The 13,607-nt window shown below is 39.8% G+C and overlaps 1 protein-coding gene across 4 annotated transcripts in view; it reads left to right on the top strand.

Moving 5' to 3' along the window:
• Nucleotides 1-13,607, top strand: part of LOC143282139 (ras GTPase-activating-like protein IQGAP1) — a 122,922-nt gene that overhangs the window by 51,156 nt on the left and 58,159 nt on the right. For 2 of the 4 annotated variants that reach the window (XM_076587672.1, XM_076587671.1), the window contains exons 10-15: nucleotides 2,909-3,040; nucleotides 7,102-7,192; nucleotides 8,900-9,060; nucleotides 11,181-11,274; nucleotides 12,596-12,756; nucleotides 13,287-13,496. In XM_076587672.1, coding sequence (XP_076443787.1) covers nucleotides 2,909-3,040; nucleotides 7,102-7,192; nucleotides 8,900-9,060; nucleotides 11,181-11,274; nucleotides 12,596-12,756; nucleotides 13,287-13,496 — 849 coding nt within the window. The remainder of the gene's footprint in view (nucleotides 1-2,908; nucleotides 3,041-7,101; nucleotides 7,193-8,899; nucleotides 9,061-11,180; nucleotides 11,275-12,595; nucleotides 12,757-13,286; nucleotides 13,497-13,607) is intronic. The other 2 variants (XM_076587674.1, XM_076587673.1) reach the window with 1 other exon arrangement.

Below are 13,607 nucleotides of genomic sequence, written 5' to 3'. Positions count from 1 at the left end.
TGTGTGCATGTGTGTGTGTATGTGTCTCACTGTCTATCTCTCTCTCTGTACCCCGCCAAGCAGACCAAGGCTGAGATCGACTGGTACAAGGTTGGTCATCGCTCGTTTGTGTGTTGGGATTCTGTCCTATGGTGGTGTTTCTTCCTCTCGTCTTTCTTCGTGCATTTGTGTGTGTGTGTTAGTGTGTATGTGTCTGTCTCACTGTCTGTCTCTCTATCGCCCTCTCTGTACTCAGCCAAGCAGACCAAGGCTGAGATCGCACCACAACTAGGTCCGTCCTCGCTCATTTCGGTTTTGGGTTTCTGTCATGCTCTTTCTTTCTCTCGTCTTTCTGTGTGTGTGGGGTGGTGGTGTATGTATGTGTGGTGTGTGTGTGTCTCGTTGTCTCACTCACTTTTTTTCTCTCTCTTTTTGTCTCTTTCTTTCTCTTTCTCACGCTCTCTCTGTCTCACCCACGCTTTCTCTTTGTTTCTTCCGCTCTCTCTGTGTGTTTCTCACTCTCTCTGTCTGTCTCTCTGTCTCTCTCTCTCTCTCTCGCTGTCTCTTTTTCTGTCTCTCTCTCTTTCTATTGCTTTTTCTCACTTTTTGACTCTTGAGTCATATGTTCTTGGTGTGATAACATTTCTCCCCCCCCCCCCCCCCCCCCCCCCCCCCCTCTTTTTTTTTCTTTTCGTTTTTTTGGGTTTTTTTCAAGCTGTGTACCTTTAAATGCTTTCCAGAGTCTTGTATCAGATTATTACATATGTTGGAATCACAGGTTCTGTTAATGTCTGGCTTGTTTTTTGTTTTTGTTTTGATCTGCGTTTTGTGTCCACATTCTTTCTTCTGAATGATACCTTTTTCTGGGTTCATCATTGCAACAAGCATTGTTTGTTAACACCAGCCTAGCACTTTCATGATTGTCCATGTTCCAAAAAGGATTTCGCTGATATATGTTATGTTACATGTACTCGAGCCAAAAGACAAATTTCTTTGAATTTACAGACAATAAAGTTATGTCTTACCTTATCTTATCTTGCCTCGTCTTCTCTTTTCTTGTCTTGTCTTATGGTTTACTTGTTTATTTTGATGGCTTTGTAAGATGAACAGCATTTTATTGAAATATAAGCAAATTAAGTATGCTGTTAATTGCACAAATAGACTCACAAAGAAAACCGCACAATCCTTATCTTCAGGTTTACTTATATCTTGATGGTTTTGTAAGATGAACAGCAGCTGACGAAATGTAAGCAAATTAAGTTGTTAATTACCCAAGAAGACTGACAAAGAGAACAGCACAATCCTATTGATTCCTGTATCAGCGGGGTCGGCAGTCTTGGGGTTGATGTTTACAGACGACAATGTTTGCAACATCAGTCTTCTTCATCCTATATACTCTGCAACAATGGAGTTGAGCTTTGTGAAGCTGACGGTGTTCTGTGATGAAAAAAAAAAAAAACCGAAAGGATTCCTTGGCTACCTTTCCTCTTTAACTCATTCAGCCCTGCACCCAAGCGTTGTCCTGGCATCAAAATTTGTTTCATAAAAGTGATACGCACGTCTCAACAGATGCATAAACTGCAAGCAAAGGGAACTAACTTCTACAGTATTTCCAGTTAAGGCCCCACATGTCAGGTTGGAAAGAAAAAAACTCCAGTCAGTTTCAATTTATTTTCTTTGTTTTTCCGCATGAATATGACAGGGGAACCTTCCAGGGCTGTAAATTCACTGGGGTTGAATGGGTTAATGTTGCTCAGAAACTTACTTAATTACTGACCCATTTAGTACATGATACAGATCTTTCACCTTGCCAGCTGATGTAATTGATATCTTAACTGACTCATAATTTTTTTTACTATGGCTAACTACGATAAAACTCAAGGGCACAACTTCATAATAAACAAAACTAATTTCGTAACTAACCAGTTCCGCAAGTTCTTTACTAACCATATCATAAATCTGTGGAATAACCTTTCCTATGACACCATCAATGCACCATCGGTAAACACCTTCAAAAATCACATTGACAAAAAGTTTAAGGACCATGTATTTTCCACAGAGTTAAATCTTTATTGAGCTGTAGATAAATGTAGTATACACTATGCCAGATTTAAACAAGGGTCTGTTCACAACAAGTGATCCAAAAGCACATAAATGGACACTGATTATGAGGGCAAAAGGCTTTTAGCCTATAGCCAAACATTTGTGTGACTCTGTGATAATTGTGTGAGTGTGTTGTGTGCTTGGTGGGAAGTGGGGATAGGTGGGGGGATGCCTGTGTGACTGGATTCGTTTATCAAACATATCTGAAAACAAGACTGTAAGGCTGTAGATCATGAAAATGAAAAAAAGGTTAAGAATTTCGTTCATGTCATCTTCCTAAACAGAGACTATGAGGAAACAAAGTACAAAGTAATGAGTAGCATGCTGTAAAGATGCTTGTCTTCAAGGTTTTAGATGTTAAAATTGATGCATAATTAACATTTGCTGTAATTATTTCCAGTCATTGGTCTGCATAAAATGTTATTGTCCACTTTACAGGAAAAAAGACAGATTATTCATTAATTGTTATACATGTATTTGTCTGCATAAGTGCCAGTGGTTGTGTTACAATGTGTGTTTGTATGCGACATTTCTTGATGCTGTTTCTTCTGCTTCTTTTTTGTGTACAGCACTCTTGTGTACAAATTATGATTTGTCTGTATCATTAGCTGTCTGTGTATGCATCTTGATTTGTTCTCAATCAGTTGCTCTTTCTCAGTATCTATGTCTTTTTTCTGTTAACTCTTTCTCCAATTCTCTGTCACCCTTCGTCTCTGTCTATCACGCTGTAACGGCACGTGTAATATTTTTTTAGAGATGATGCTTTTTGTTGCTTGACACACTGATGTTGATCCTCACCCTCTGCTCCAATGGTACCTCTCCCTAGCTGGAGGAAATTAAGTGCAAGGCACAGAAACTTCAAAATCCATCCCTCATTCTCTACGGCACGCATGAGATGGCGCCAGTGAATCGGGGTGGTGGCGGCACCAGCTCAGCTCTGAACGATAATTGTCAACCTGTCAGTATGAATGCAAAGCACGGAAAACTTGTATTCTGGAAAAGAAATTAATGTTGGGTTTCTCCCTTCTAACCTGCACTCCGTTTGTCATCACTTGCCCCTTTGTGTTGATTAATGTCCCGTTAAGTTTTATGTGGAAACATATTCAAGTGATGCATGGCTGGTCTGGATCTGTGGTGGTCATCTTTCATGTGTTGACTGAGTGGATGGAGAGGTTTTTGCGATTCATTGTGTGCATGGTCAGTGTGTTTTGTCAGAGGGTGGTGTACCTTCTCGGCTAAGGTAATGTTTATTTTTGGATTTGTATGTGTGTGTGTGGTGTGTGTGTGTGTTTGTGTGTGTGTGTGTGCTTCCTGTGTTTCTGTTGATTGTGTCTGTAAATCTATACTTGGATTTATTATCATGGTGGATGACTTGCATGTGCATCTTATTTAACCAGAGTTGGCTGTAGAAGTCTGTGTTAAATTGATGTCTTGTTTCTAACATTGTCATAGTCTGTTTAGGTCATTCCCCACACAAACCCTTGCATTCAGTTCTTACATATTCCAGTGGTTAACAGAACATTTGATCCAGTCCTGTGCATGTGGAATATATTTATGTATTTCAAAGTGCTGACATGATACCAGCTGAGGAAATGGACATTGTCAAAAGATTTTTAACACAAGCTTATAGTCCCATCACAGCATACACAGATCAATCCTGCACTCTTCTTCAGAAATTATATTATTGCTTTGGCGTATCAGTCAGTCATGCGAGTCTTCCTTTTGCTGAGTACTGCAGAGACCAGTTATGGTAGTATCATTCATTGGCCTAGTAAACAATATGTGATTTACATTGACTGTTCAAAATTGATCTCACACATGCAATGTATGATGTGTGAGCAGTATAATAATGTTTTTAATATACAGCAGTGGTATGGTGCATTTTAAAAATCTATCCCATTTTTGAGAACTGTTAAACTCTATAAGGTATTGTATTGTTAAAGGCTGTTAAGATACAGGGGGAAAAAACTCCAGAGTGGTTGTTACTCAGAGTAAGTGTCTTGCACAATTAAATCCCTTTAGCATGACTGGGACTGGTGTGTGTGTGTGTGTGTGTGTGTATGTGTGTGTGTGTTTTGTATAAAGAGAGAGAGTTTTCTCAAGAAGATAACATGTTGGCATTCATGTGTATTATATCGTACACCTTGACAGAATTTTGCTTACACTGACCCCAGACACAGATGCTGCCAGTATAATAACTCACATTATAAATCCTTATACTTTTGCAGTTTATATATATATATATATATATAGAGAGAGAGAGAGAGAGAGAGAGAGAGAGGTGGGGGGGGGAAGATACAGAGACCTCATATATATATATTCATAATTTTATGCATGCGTATTCCTTATCCATATATATTCAAGCATAAATGTCATACATAAATGCATGTTACACATATCCTTATAGGTATTCATTAGGTATACACACTCAGTTATTAACAAGTCAAATATCATGAGGTTGTTAGTTCATTTAAATGATACATCTTAAAGAAAAAGAGGGTAACAGACTAGTTTGTATATGGCGACACTAGCTATTCTGTAGAGCAACAGAACTCACACTGAACTGAAAGTTGTGTGACAGAAATGGATGGCAGTGGTTCATGTTGTTTCATGTAAGGCACTTAGAGCTCATTACATGGGGAGTTAGCACAATATAAGTACTACCTAATATAACTAGTAGTAGTAGTAGTAGTATTCTGTTGTGTCAGGACTTGAACTACATCGAAAGTTGTACTGTAAGTTAAGTTACTGTTGAAGGCGACAGTGTTTGTCTGGCTGTCCTCCCTTTAACATCACAATACACATCGTCCACTCCAGTCTTTCAGCTTCAAGGTATCACGGCTGTGTGAAATGTTTCCCCAGCGCAACTTTCTGGTGGGATGGAAAAGTGTGTCCACACCATTTCACTACAATTCCATTTGGGTCTAGATTAATGATGTGGTGAATTATTGTAAAACTCCCGAAAACGGAGTATGGCTGCATACATGGCGGGGTAAAGATGGTCATACATATAAAAGGCAACTCCTGTACATACCAGTGAATGTGGGAGTTGCAGCCCACGAACAAAGAAGAAGAATTATTATAAAAGACTTAGCATACTATGCTGTTCATGGGTTTGTGGTGAACAAATGTGTGTGTGATGATTCTGATTTTACAGTTTCACCCAAGAATAAATTTACTTATTTTCTTCTTTGTTTGTGGGCTGCTACTCCCACATCCACACATGTACAAGTGGGCTTTTATGTGAATGGCTGAATTTTTTTACCCCATCATATAGGTAACCACATTCCATTCTGGGGGTATGCTGTGTTTGATCTTGTTTCCAAAAGCCAGCAAAGGCTGTCATGGATTACAGGATCTTCAACATGCGCATTTGATCTGCGTGTGTATGCACAAGAAGGGGGTCAGTTACTAGTAGATCAGCTCACCTCTTGACCTGAGAGATTGGTAAAATTTCAACCCTTAACCTGCCAGGCACTCTGACTGCGATTTGACGATTTGAACCCAGGACCCATACATTGAAAGTCCAGCGCTTTCATCACTCAGCTGTTGCTACTGTCTTTTTTTTTCTTCTTTTTTTGTGTCTTTTTTCCATCATGAATCAGCTTTTTGGGGCATGGGGTGGGTTGGGGGGCTTTGTTGTGTGAAAGTAATAATTTACACTATAGTGTGTGATGTGCATCTGTATGTATGTGTGTGCAAGGGGTGGGAGAGAGTGCTCAAAAGAATTTATAAACAATGAAAAAATGACAAGCATTAGCACCAAAGTGTGTAGTTGTTCTTAATGTGTGTGTGGAAATATCTTTCCTTTTTATCTTTTTTTTTTTCCTGAAAGGGTATTGATTTTGATGCTGCATGTTCCTTTGCATCATGGCACAAAATCAGATCTGATAGGTTATTATACTGTTTCAGGTTACTTCATATCTGTTTGCATGGATTTCCCCCATATTTAAGGTTACTGTGTTAATAAACATTTTCTTTACATTTATTATTCTTCTGTTTTCAGAATAACCTGAAATTTCATCACAATATTTGATAATACTTCAGTCATAGTTTCTGTAAATACTGTCAATTATTTGTGTTGGTACTGTTGTGTTAAGCATTTCAAGCATATTACACAGGAATGATATTATATGAGTGTGTCTGTATGTGTGCACGTTAACACAAATGTGTGTGTCTCTATTCATGAGTGCTTGTGCACTGGTGTGTGGTGTGTGTGTGTGTGTGCTTGCATGTATGTGAGTGTGAATGCCCGAAAGAATGGAGGGAGGGAAAATAAAAAGAAAGAGAGAATGCCTTATGTGCAGTGTAATGTTGGGGTTGTGTGCAGTGGCAAGTTAAAACAAAGAACTGTGGGTATTGTGTCACTTATTGCACAGTGAATGAAACTGGCAGACTTTAATGGTTTTCAGTTAGGTGAATTCCTACAGTGTGCTGTCATTACTACTCTGCTGTTGATTGTTGTAGTTTCACCATTTATGTTTCACCATAGTTTCACCATTTATGTTGTCAATTCCGTGTGCTTAATTTTTTTTTTACTAGTTGCTATATGCATATCAGTTTAGACAGTTGAATACAGAGAAGATGAAAATGGATTATTATAGATTCTGTCACTTAAACTGAGAATATCACAGTATTCATTGAATGATATCATGATAAAAATGCTGATGTCACATGGATTTTTTTTTTTTCTTTTTTTTTCTTTTTTTTCTTTTTTTTTTTTTACCTCAAAAGTGTTTATAGGATCATGCAGACATGATCCAAATTGTGTCCCAAAATGTATTTTAATTGTCATAATAACCAATTTAAAATTTTTATGCTAAATATTCATAAATGATAATTTCAAAACATTATGGTGAAAATGCAGTGACGATCAGAGCTTATAGTGATGGAGGGGAGGGGGTGTGCAGGGGAGGGGGGGGGGGGATACCTATCCAGCCAACGAGAAAGCTACAGTATATATATATATATATTTCATGTGATCACTGTTTCATGTTTTGCATTTGTTTTTTTTTCCAGAGCATAGATCCTGAGCGTAGCTACGACCACGATGTGTATGATGAACTGTTGACTCAAGCGGAGATTCAGGGCAACGTCAACAAAGTCAACAGTGAGTATTGAATGCAGTAGTACTCTCTCAGATGGAGTCACTTAAGCACTGGACTTCTGATTTAGCATTCACCAGTTATCAGAGTTTGAGTCTCTGTTTCAGCGCAGTGTCCTTTGAGATCTATGTATGCACTCAAGGCCTGACTAAGCGCATGTAGTTATGCTGCTGGTGGTATGTAGCAGACATGGATTTGACCAAGTGCAGTGACGCGTCCTTGAGAAACAAACCGTGGTTGAGAGCGACTGGTATGTGGTTGTGATTGACTGGGATGTGGTAGTGACTGTGTTGTGACTGACAGGTGTGGTTGTGACTGTGTTGTGACTGATGGGGATATGGTTGTGACTATGTTGTGATTGACAGGTGTGGTTGTGACTGTTGTGACTGACTGGGATGTGGTGACTGTGTTGTGACTGACTGGGATGTGGTGACTGTGTTGTGACTGACTGGAATGTGGCTGTAATGTGGTTGTGGCTGACTGGGATATGGTTGACTGTGTTGTGACTGACTGGGATGTGGTAGTGACTGTGTTGTGACTGACAGATGTGGTTGTGACTAGTGACTGACTGGGATGTGGTTGTGACTGTGTAGTGACAGACTGGGATGTGGCTGTAATGTGGTTGTGACTGACTGGGATGTGGTAGTGACTGTGTTGTGACTGACTGGAATGTGGCTGTAATGTGGTTGTGGCTGACTGGGATATGGTTGTGACTGTGTTGTGACTGACTGGGATGTGGTTGTGACTGTGTTGTGACTGACTGGGATGTGGTTGTGACTAGTGACTGACTGGGATGTGGTTGTGACTGTGTAGTGACTGACTGGGATGTGGCTGTAATGTGGTTGTGACTGTGTTGTGACTGACAGGTGTGGTTGTGACTGTGTAGTGACTGACTGGGATGTGGTTGTGACTGTGTAGTGACTGACTGGGATGTGGCTGTAATGTGGTTGTGACTGACTGGGATGTGGTAGTGACTGTGTTGTGACTGACTGGGATGTGGTTGTGACTGTGTTGTGACTGACTGTGTTGTGACTGACGGGTGTGGTTGTGACTGTGTTGTGACTGACTGGGATGTGGTTGTGACTTTGTGACTGACTGGGATGTGGTTGTGACTGTGTTGTGACTGACGGGTGTGGTTGTGACTGTGTTGTGACTGACTGGGATTATTCATTATCAGTTGTTTCGCTTGTCAGTTTAACGACTTCTTTCTTACGAAGTCCTTTAAGTAATTTCCTGTAACTGTATTTAGAGGGTTTTTTGTTGTTGTTTTTTTTTTTTTGTTTTTTTTGTTTTGTTTTGTTTGTCTTCCAAATTTCACCCACATTTTTACCCTCATTTTCCCAGTTTCCCCCAGCCCTCCATTCATCCACATCTCCCACCCCTTCTAACCGATAATACTCAGATGTATTCATAAATACTTTAACAAAATGTCTTCAATCAGCGATATGTGTGACGGGACATTAAACAAAAATTCCTCCTGACTGACTGGGATGTGGCTGTAATGTGGTTGTGACTGACAGGTGTGGTTGTGACTGTGTTGTGACTGACGGGTGTGGTTGTGACTGTGTTGTGACTGACGGGTGTGGTTGTGACTGTGTTGTGACTGACGGGTGTGGTTGTGACTGTGTTGTGACTGACGGGTGTGGTTGTGACTGTGTTGTGACTGACTGGGATGTGGCTGTAATGTGGTTGTGACTGTTGCGACTGTGCAGTGTTGGTGGCCCTGGACAAGGTGAACAATGCCCTACTGAAGGGGGATCTGTCTCTGCTGCTGGCCTTCCTCAAGTCGACCAACCTGGGTCTGAGAGACGTGCAGGATGAGAACATTGAGTTCTACCACGCCAAGCTGATGGAGGCACGAGAGCTCAAGAAGGTTGGCACTGGGATCCTTTTCTTTTTCTTCTTCTTCCTTTTTTTCCTCCCTTGACAAATTCTCTGGGTTTTTGACTCACTTGTGTAAACAAAGTGAGTCTATGTTTTAACCTGGTGTTCGGTTGTCTGTGTTTGTGTGTGTGTGTGTGTGTGTCCATGGTAAACTTTAACATTGACATTTTCTCTGCAAATACTTTGTCAGTTGACACCAAAATAGGAAAAATTCAGTTCTTTCCAGTCATCTTGTTTAAAACAATATTGCACCTCTGGGATGGGCACACACACACACACACACACACAAATGAAGCCTAATTATATGCAAACTGCATTTACTGTTATATTTATATTTTTTGTATTCTCTAAACTTGGCACTTTGATCTGATATTCTGACCCAACAACAAGAGCAGTCATTATTATCATTTTTTGTTCAAACAGGAACTTCTTTTGCTAAGCATGGAAGTTTTATTTATTGCAAACGTTTTGGTGCAGATAGTAAAAAAAGGAAATTACTCTGTAATTAATGGTAGGGGAGTTAATTTGCTTTAAACTGATCTTTCTCATCTTAAACATTACATTTTGAAATTATACTCAGTACATAAAAAGCTTGGATTTTTTTTTTTAAGTGTATCACAAGTGAGTCTTGAAGGCCTTGCCTCTCTTGTTCTTTTTGTTTTGTTTTTGTTTTTTAACTGCATGTTTTTGTTATTAGGAACTGCTGTTTTGTTATTAAATGCTCTCTGATTTATTTGGTTAAAATGCAGCAGTGGTGACCAAAGATAATTTTCAGGGTTTACACTGGACAGTAAAGACAGTGTTCTTATTGTGAACTGCTGTGATTTGTGTGTGTGTGTGTGTGTGTGTGTGTGTGTGTGTGTGTGTGTGAAAACTACAGCATTTGTGACCAGAGACAATTTTTAAAGACACATTGTTATTACTATTAACTGCTATGGTTTATGTGTTTCAGCTTGTATTTAATTTCTTAAGATCTCGGCAGTGAAATAGTAAAGACATACTATTCTTATTAAGAACTGCTGTGATTTATGTTTGTTTGTTGTTATTGGTTTTTTTTTTGTTAAAACTGCAGCAGTTGTGACCAAAGACAAATTTCTCTGTTTTAGACTGTTCATTGAAGACATAGTGCTCTTATTGTTAACTGCTGTGTTTTAAATGTTACTGTAAACTGCTGTGCTTTCTGTGTTGCAGAACAACAACAATAGAAATTGCTCTTAGTCTTATTGTTAAGTGCTGCGTTGTTGTAAATGTTACTGTAAATTGCTGTGCTCTGTGTTGCAGAACAACAACAATGGAAATTGCTCTTAGTCTTATTGTTAAGTGCTGTGTTGTTGTAAATGTCACTGTAAACTGCTGTGCTCTCTGTGTTGCAGAACAACAACAATGGAAATTGCTCTTAGTCTTATTGTTAACTGCTGTGTTGTTTTAAATGTTACTGTAAACTGCTGTGCTCTCTGTGTTGCAGAACAACAACAATAGAAATTGCTCTTAGTCTTATTGTTAAGTGCTGTGTTGTTGTAAATGTTACTGTAAACTGCTGTGCTCTCTGTGTTGCAGAACAACAACAATGGAAATTGCTCTTAGTCTTATTGTTAAGTGCTGCGTTGTTGTAAATGTTACTGTAAACTGCTGTGCTTTCTGTGTTGCAGAACAACAACAATGGAAATTGCTCTTAGTCTTATTGTTAAGTGCTGCGTTGTTGTAAATGTTACTGTAAACTGCTGTGCTCTCTGTGTTGCAGAACAACAACAATAGAAATTGCTCTTAGTCTTATTGTTAAGTGCTGCGTTGTTGTAAATGTTACTGTAAACTGCTGTGCTCTCTGTGTTGCAGAACAACAACAATAGAAATTGCTCTTAGTCTTATTGTTAAGTGCTGCGTTGTTGTTTATGTTACTGTAAACTGCTGTGCTCTCTGTGTTGCAGAACAACAACAATGGAAATTGCTCTTAGTCTTATTGTTAAGTGCTGCGTTGTTGTAAATGTCACTGTAAACTGCTGTGCTTTCTGTGTTGCAGAACAACAACAATGGAAATTGCTCTTAGTCTTATTGTTAAGTGCTGCGTTGTTGTAAATGTTACTGTAAACTGCTGTGCTCTCTGTGTTGCAGAACAACAACAATGGAGAGGAAGTACAGCTGGACAAAGAGGAATTGCAGCAAGCCATCAACCAGGCCAACCTGGAAGCCAGTGCTGAGTACAAAAGTATGGTTGTCCTGAAACTTCCTGTTTAAAGGAATATCGTAGCATAAGTGATACATATAGTTGTCCAGAAAGGAATTTCCTAGCTTAAATGATAAATATGGTTGTCCAGAAACTTCCTGTTTAAAGGAATTTCCTAGCTTAAATGATAAATATGGTTGTCCAGAAACTTCCTGTTTAAAGGAATATCCTAGCATAAGTAATACATGTGATTGTCCAGAAATTTCCTGTGCAAAGGAATATCCTAGCATAAATAATACACATGGTTGTCCAGAAACTTCTGTTTAAAGGAATATTCTAGCATGAACAATACCAGAACTAGCTTATAGCAGGTGTCTGCAGTAGTTGAATGGTTGAAGCATTTGATATCCGCACAAATGATACAGAAACTACCACACCAGTAGGTGTTCACAATAGCTGAATGGTTGAACATTTGATATCTGCACAATTAGGTGTTCACAATAGCTGAATGGTTGAACATTTGATATCTGCACAAATGATACAGAATCTACCATACCAGTAGGTGTTCGCATTAGCTGAATAGTTAAAAGCATTCAATTTTTAGCACAAATAATACAGAAACAAGCATATAGTAGGTGTCCACAATACTTGAATAGATAAATCATTAACTGGAGATCAGCTGTTGAACTTCTGATCCAGCATTCACCAGTGATTAGGGTTCACAGCCCTGATTCAGCATGGTGTTGTGTCCTTGGGAAAGGCAGTTTTTCACTCACTCCATCCGGGTGTGAAGGGGTGCCTGAGGTCAGTTGGGGAAGATTAAAACAGTGAAGGAGATCATTGGGCCATGCCTTTTCATGTTGAGTCCAAGACACAGTGGATATGAGTTCACTGTTGTGATGGCAGTAAAAGACTGTGGAACCTTTTGCTCAATGCTTAACGCATCAGAGATTGATATTAGCTTACCTCTGGGCCAACAGTAAAGTGAGAGCTGTATGATCAGTGGCTTCTCCACTCCAAAAGAAATTCATTAACAGCTGTCTTTTGTGAAGGACTGTGACTCGCAATCTACAAGCAAGATTGCACTGGCTCTTAGTGCTGCAGCCTTAGGGGATTACAGTTGACCTTTGGAGACCATCCCACTGCTGACTGTCCTAAATCCCTCTTGGCCAAGAGAGTTGGGATCTAACTTGGGCAAGACACTCCACCATAATCAAATTCTTGCCCAAGCAGTTGGAACAGCAGCTGCCTCCTCTGCTGTTCCAGTTATCATAGTTGGAACATGACTATCATACATTGATACAACCAAGTAACATGATTCATCCATACGTGTAGTCTGAACTGCTGATGTTTGTGTGGACAGAGGCCCAAGCTGTGAAATCAGTGAACGAGGCGATAGACAGCACTGACCCCACCCAGCTGATGAAGGCCTTCCAGAACTCAGCTGCCATCTTCCCTCAGGTGTATGAGTTCGCCGGGCCCCTCTACCTGGAAGAACTGACCAGCATCAAGGGGGAGAAACAGGTGTGCTGTATGATCTGTGAGGACATTAGACAGGGACTCTGCAAAACTGTAGAAACATTCTGGACCAAGTTGAATGCCTTTGACAGGTGAAAAAAGTGAACATATGGAAAATGAACACACATATATGGGTACCTTTCAGATTCCTGTTCAGATGTTTCCTTTGTGCACTGCAACTTTTACAGTGTTTATAGTTTAACATTTTTTCCAGGTTTTGTTTGTTTTTTGAGGGTGGGTGATGTTTTGGCATAGGGGTTGGGTAGAATGGATTGGGGGGTTTGAAGCAAAGGAGTAAAAGAAAAAATCTTCTTTGTAAACATTAATGTTGCTAGCTGATTATTCTAACACCCCAGAGGATTTATTTTTAGAAGGTATGACCTCCCCAGTGGATTTACGCATCAATTAAGGGTCACATGCACTTTGAGAGGCTTGAAAGCGCCATCTAATTGCAATTTTGTTATCGGATGCAGGTTGCTTTGGTCATAAGGATGGTGATGATAAAACGTAACCACAGTACTGTCAATTTGCGACAGGATGAGCTGGACTACGATGAGATAGCAGCGGCCCTGATGGTGCTGAATGCCGTTGCCGCCATCAACCAGGCCGTAGACGCAGGTGACCCTCATATGACCTTTAACACAATGAGTGACCCCCAGGCCCATCTGCCGGAGGTGGAGGAAGACATTGCTGATGCCTACCAGTCCGCTCTTTCTGAGTGCAAAGCAGGCAAAGTGCAGTCACAGGTGAGGGCTGGCTTGCTTGACTCTTTTCTTTTCTTTCTTTCTTTTTTTTTTCTTTGTGTGTGTGTGTTTGTTTTGTTTTTTAACTCTTTCACTGCCTCAAGTTACTTTAGT

The sequence above is a fragment of the Babylonia areolata genome, chromosome 5, assembly GCF_041734735.1.
Source record: "Babylonia areolata isolate BAREFJ2019XMU chromosome 5, ASM4173473v1, whole genome shotgun sequence".
Classification (NCBI taxonomy): domain Eukaryota; kingdom Metazoa; phylum Mollusca; class Gastropoda; order Neogastropoda; family Buccinidae; genus Babylonia; species Babylonia areolata.
This window is presented reverse-complemented; position numbering and strand designations above follow the sequence as displayed.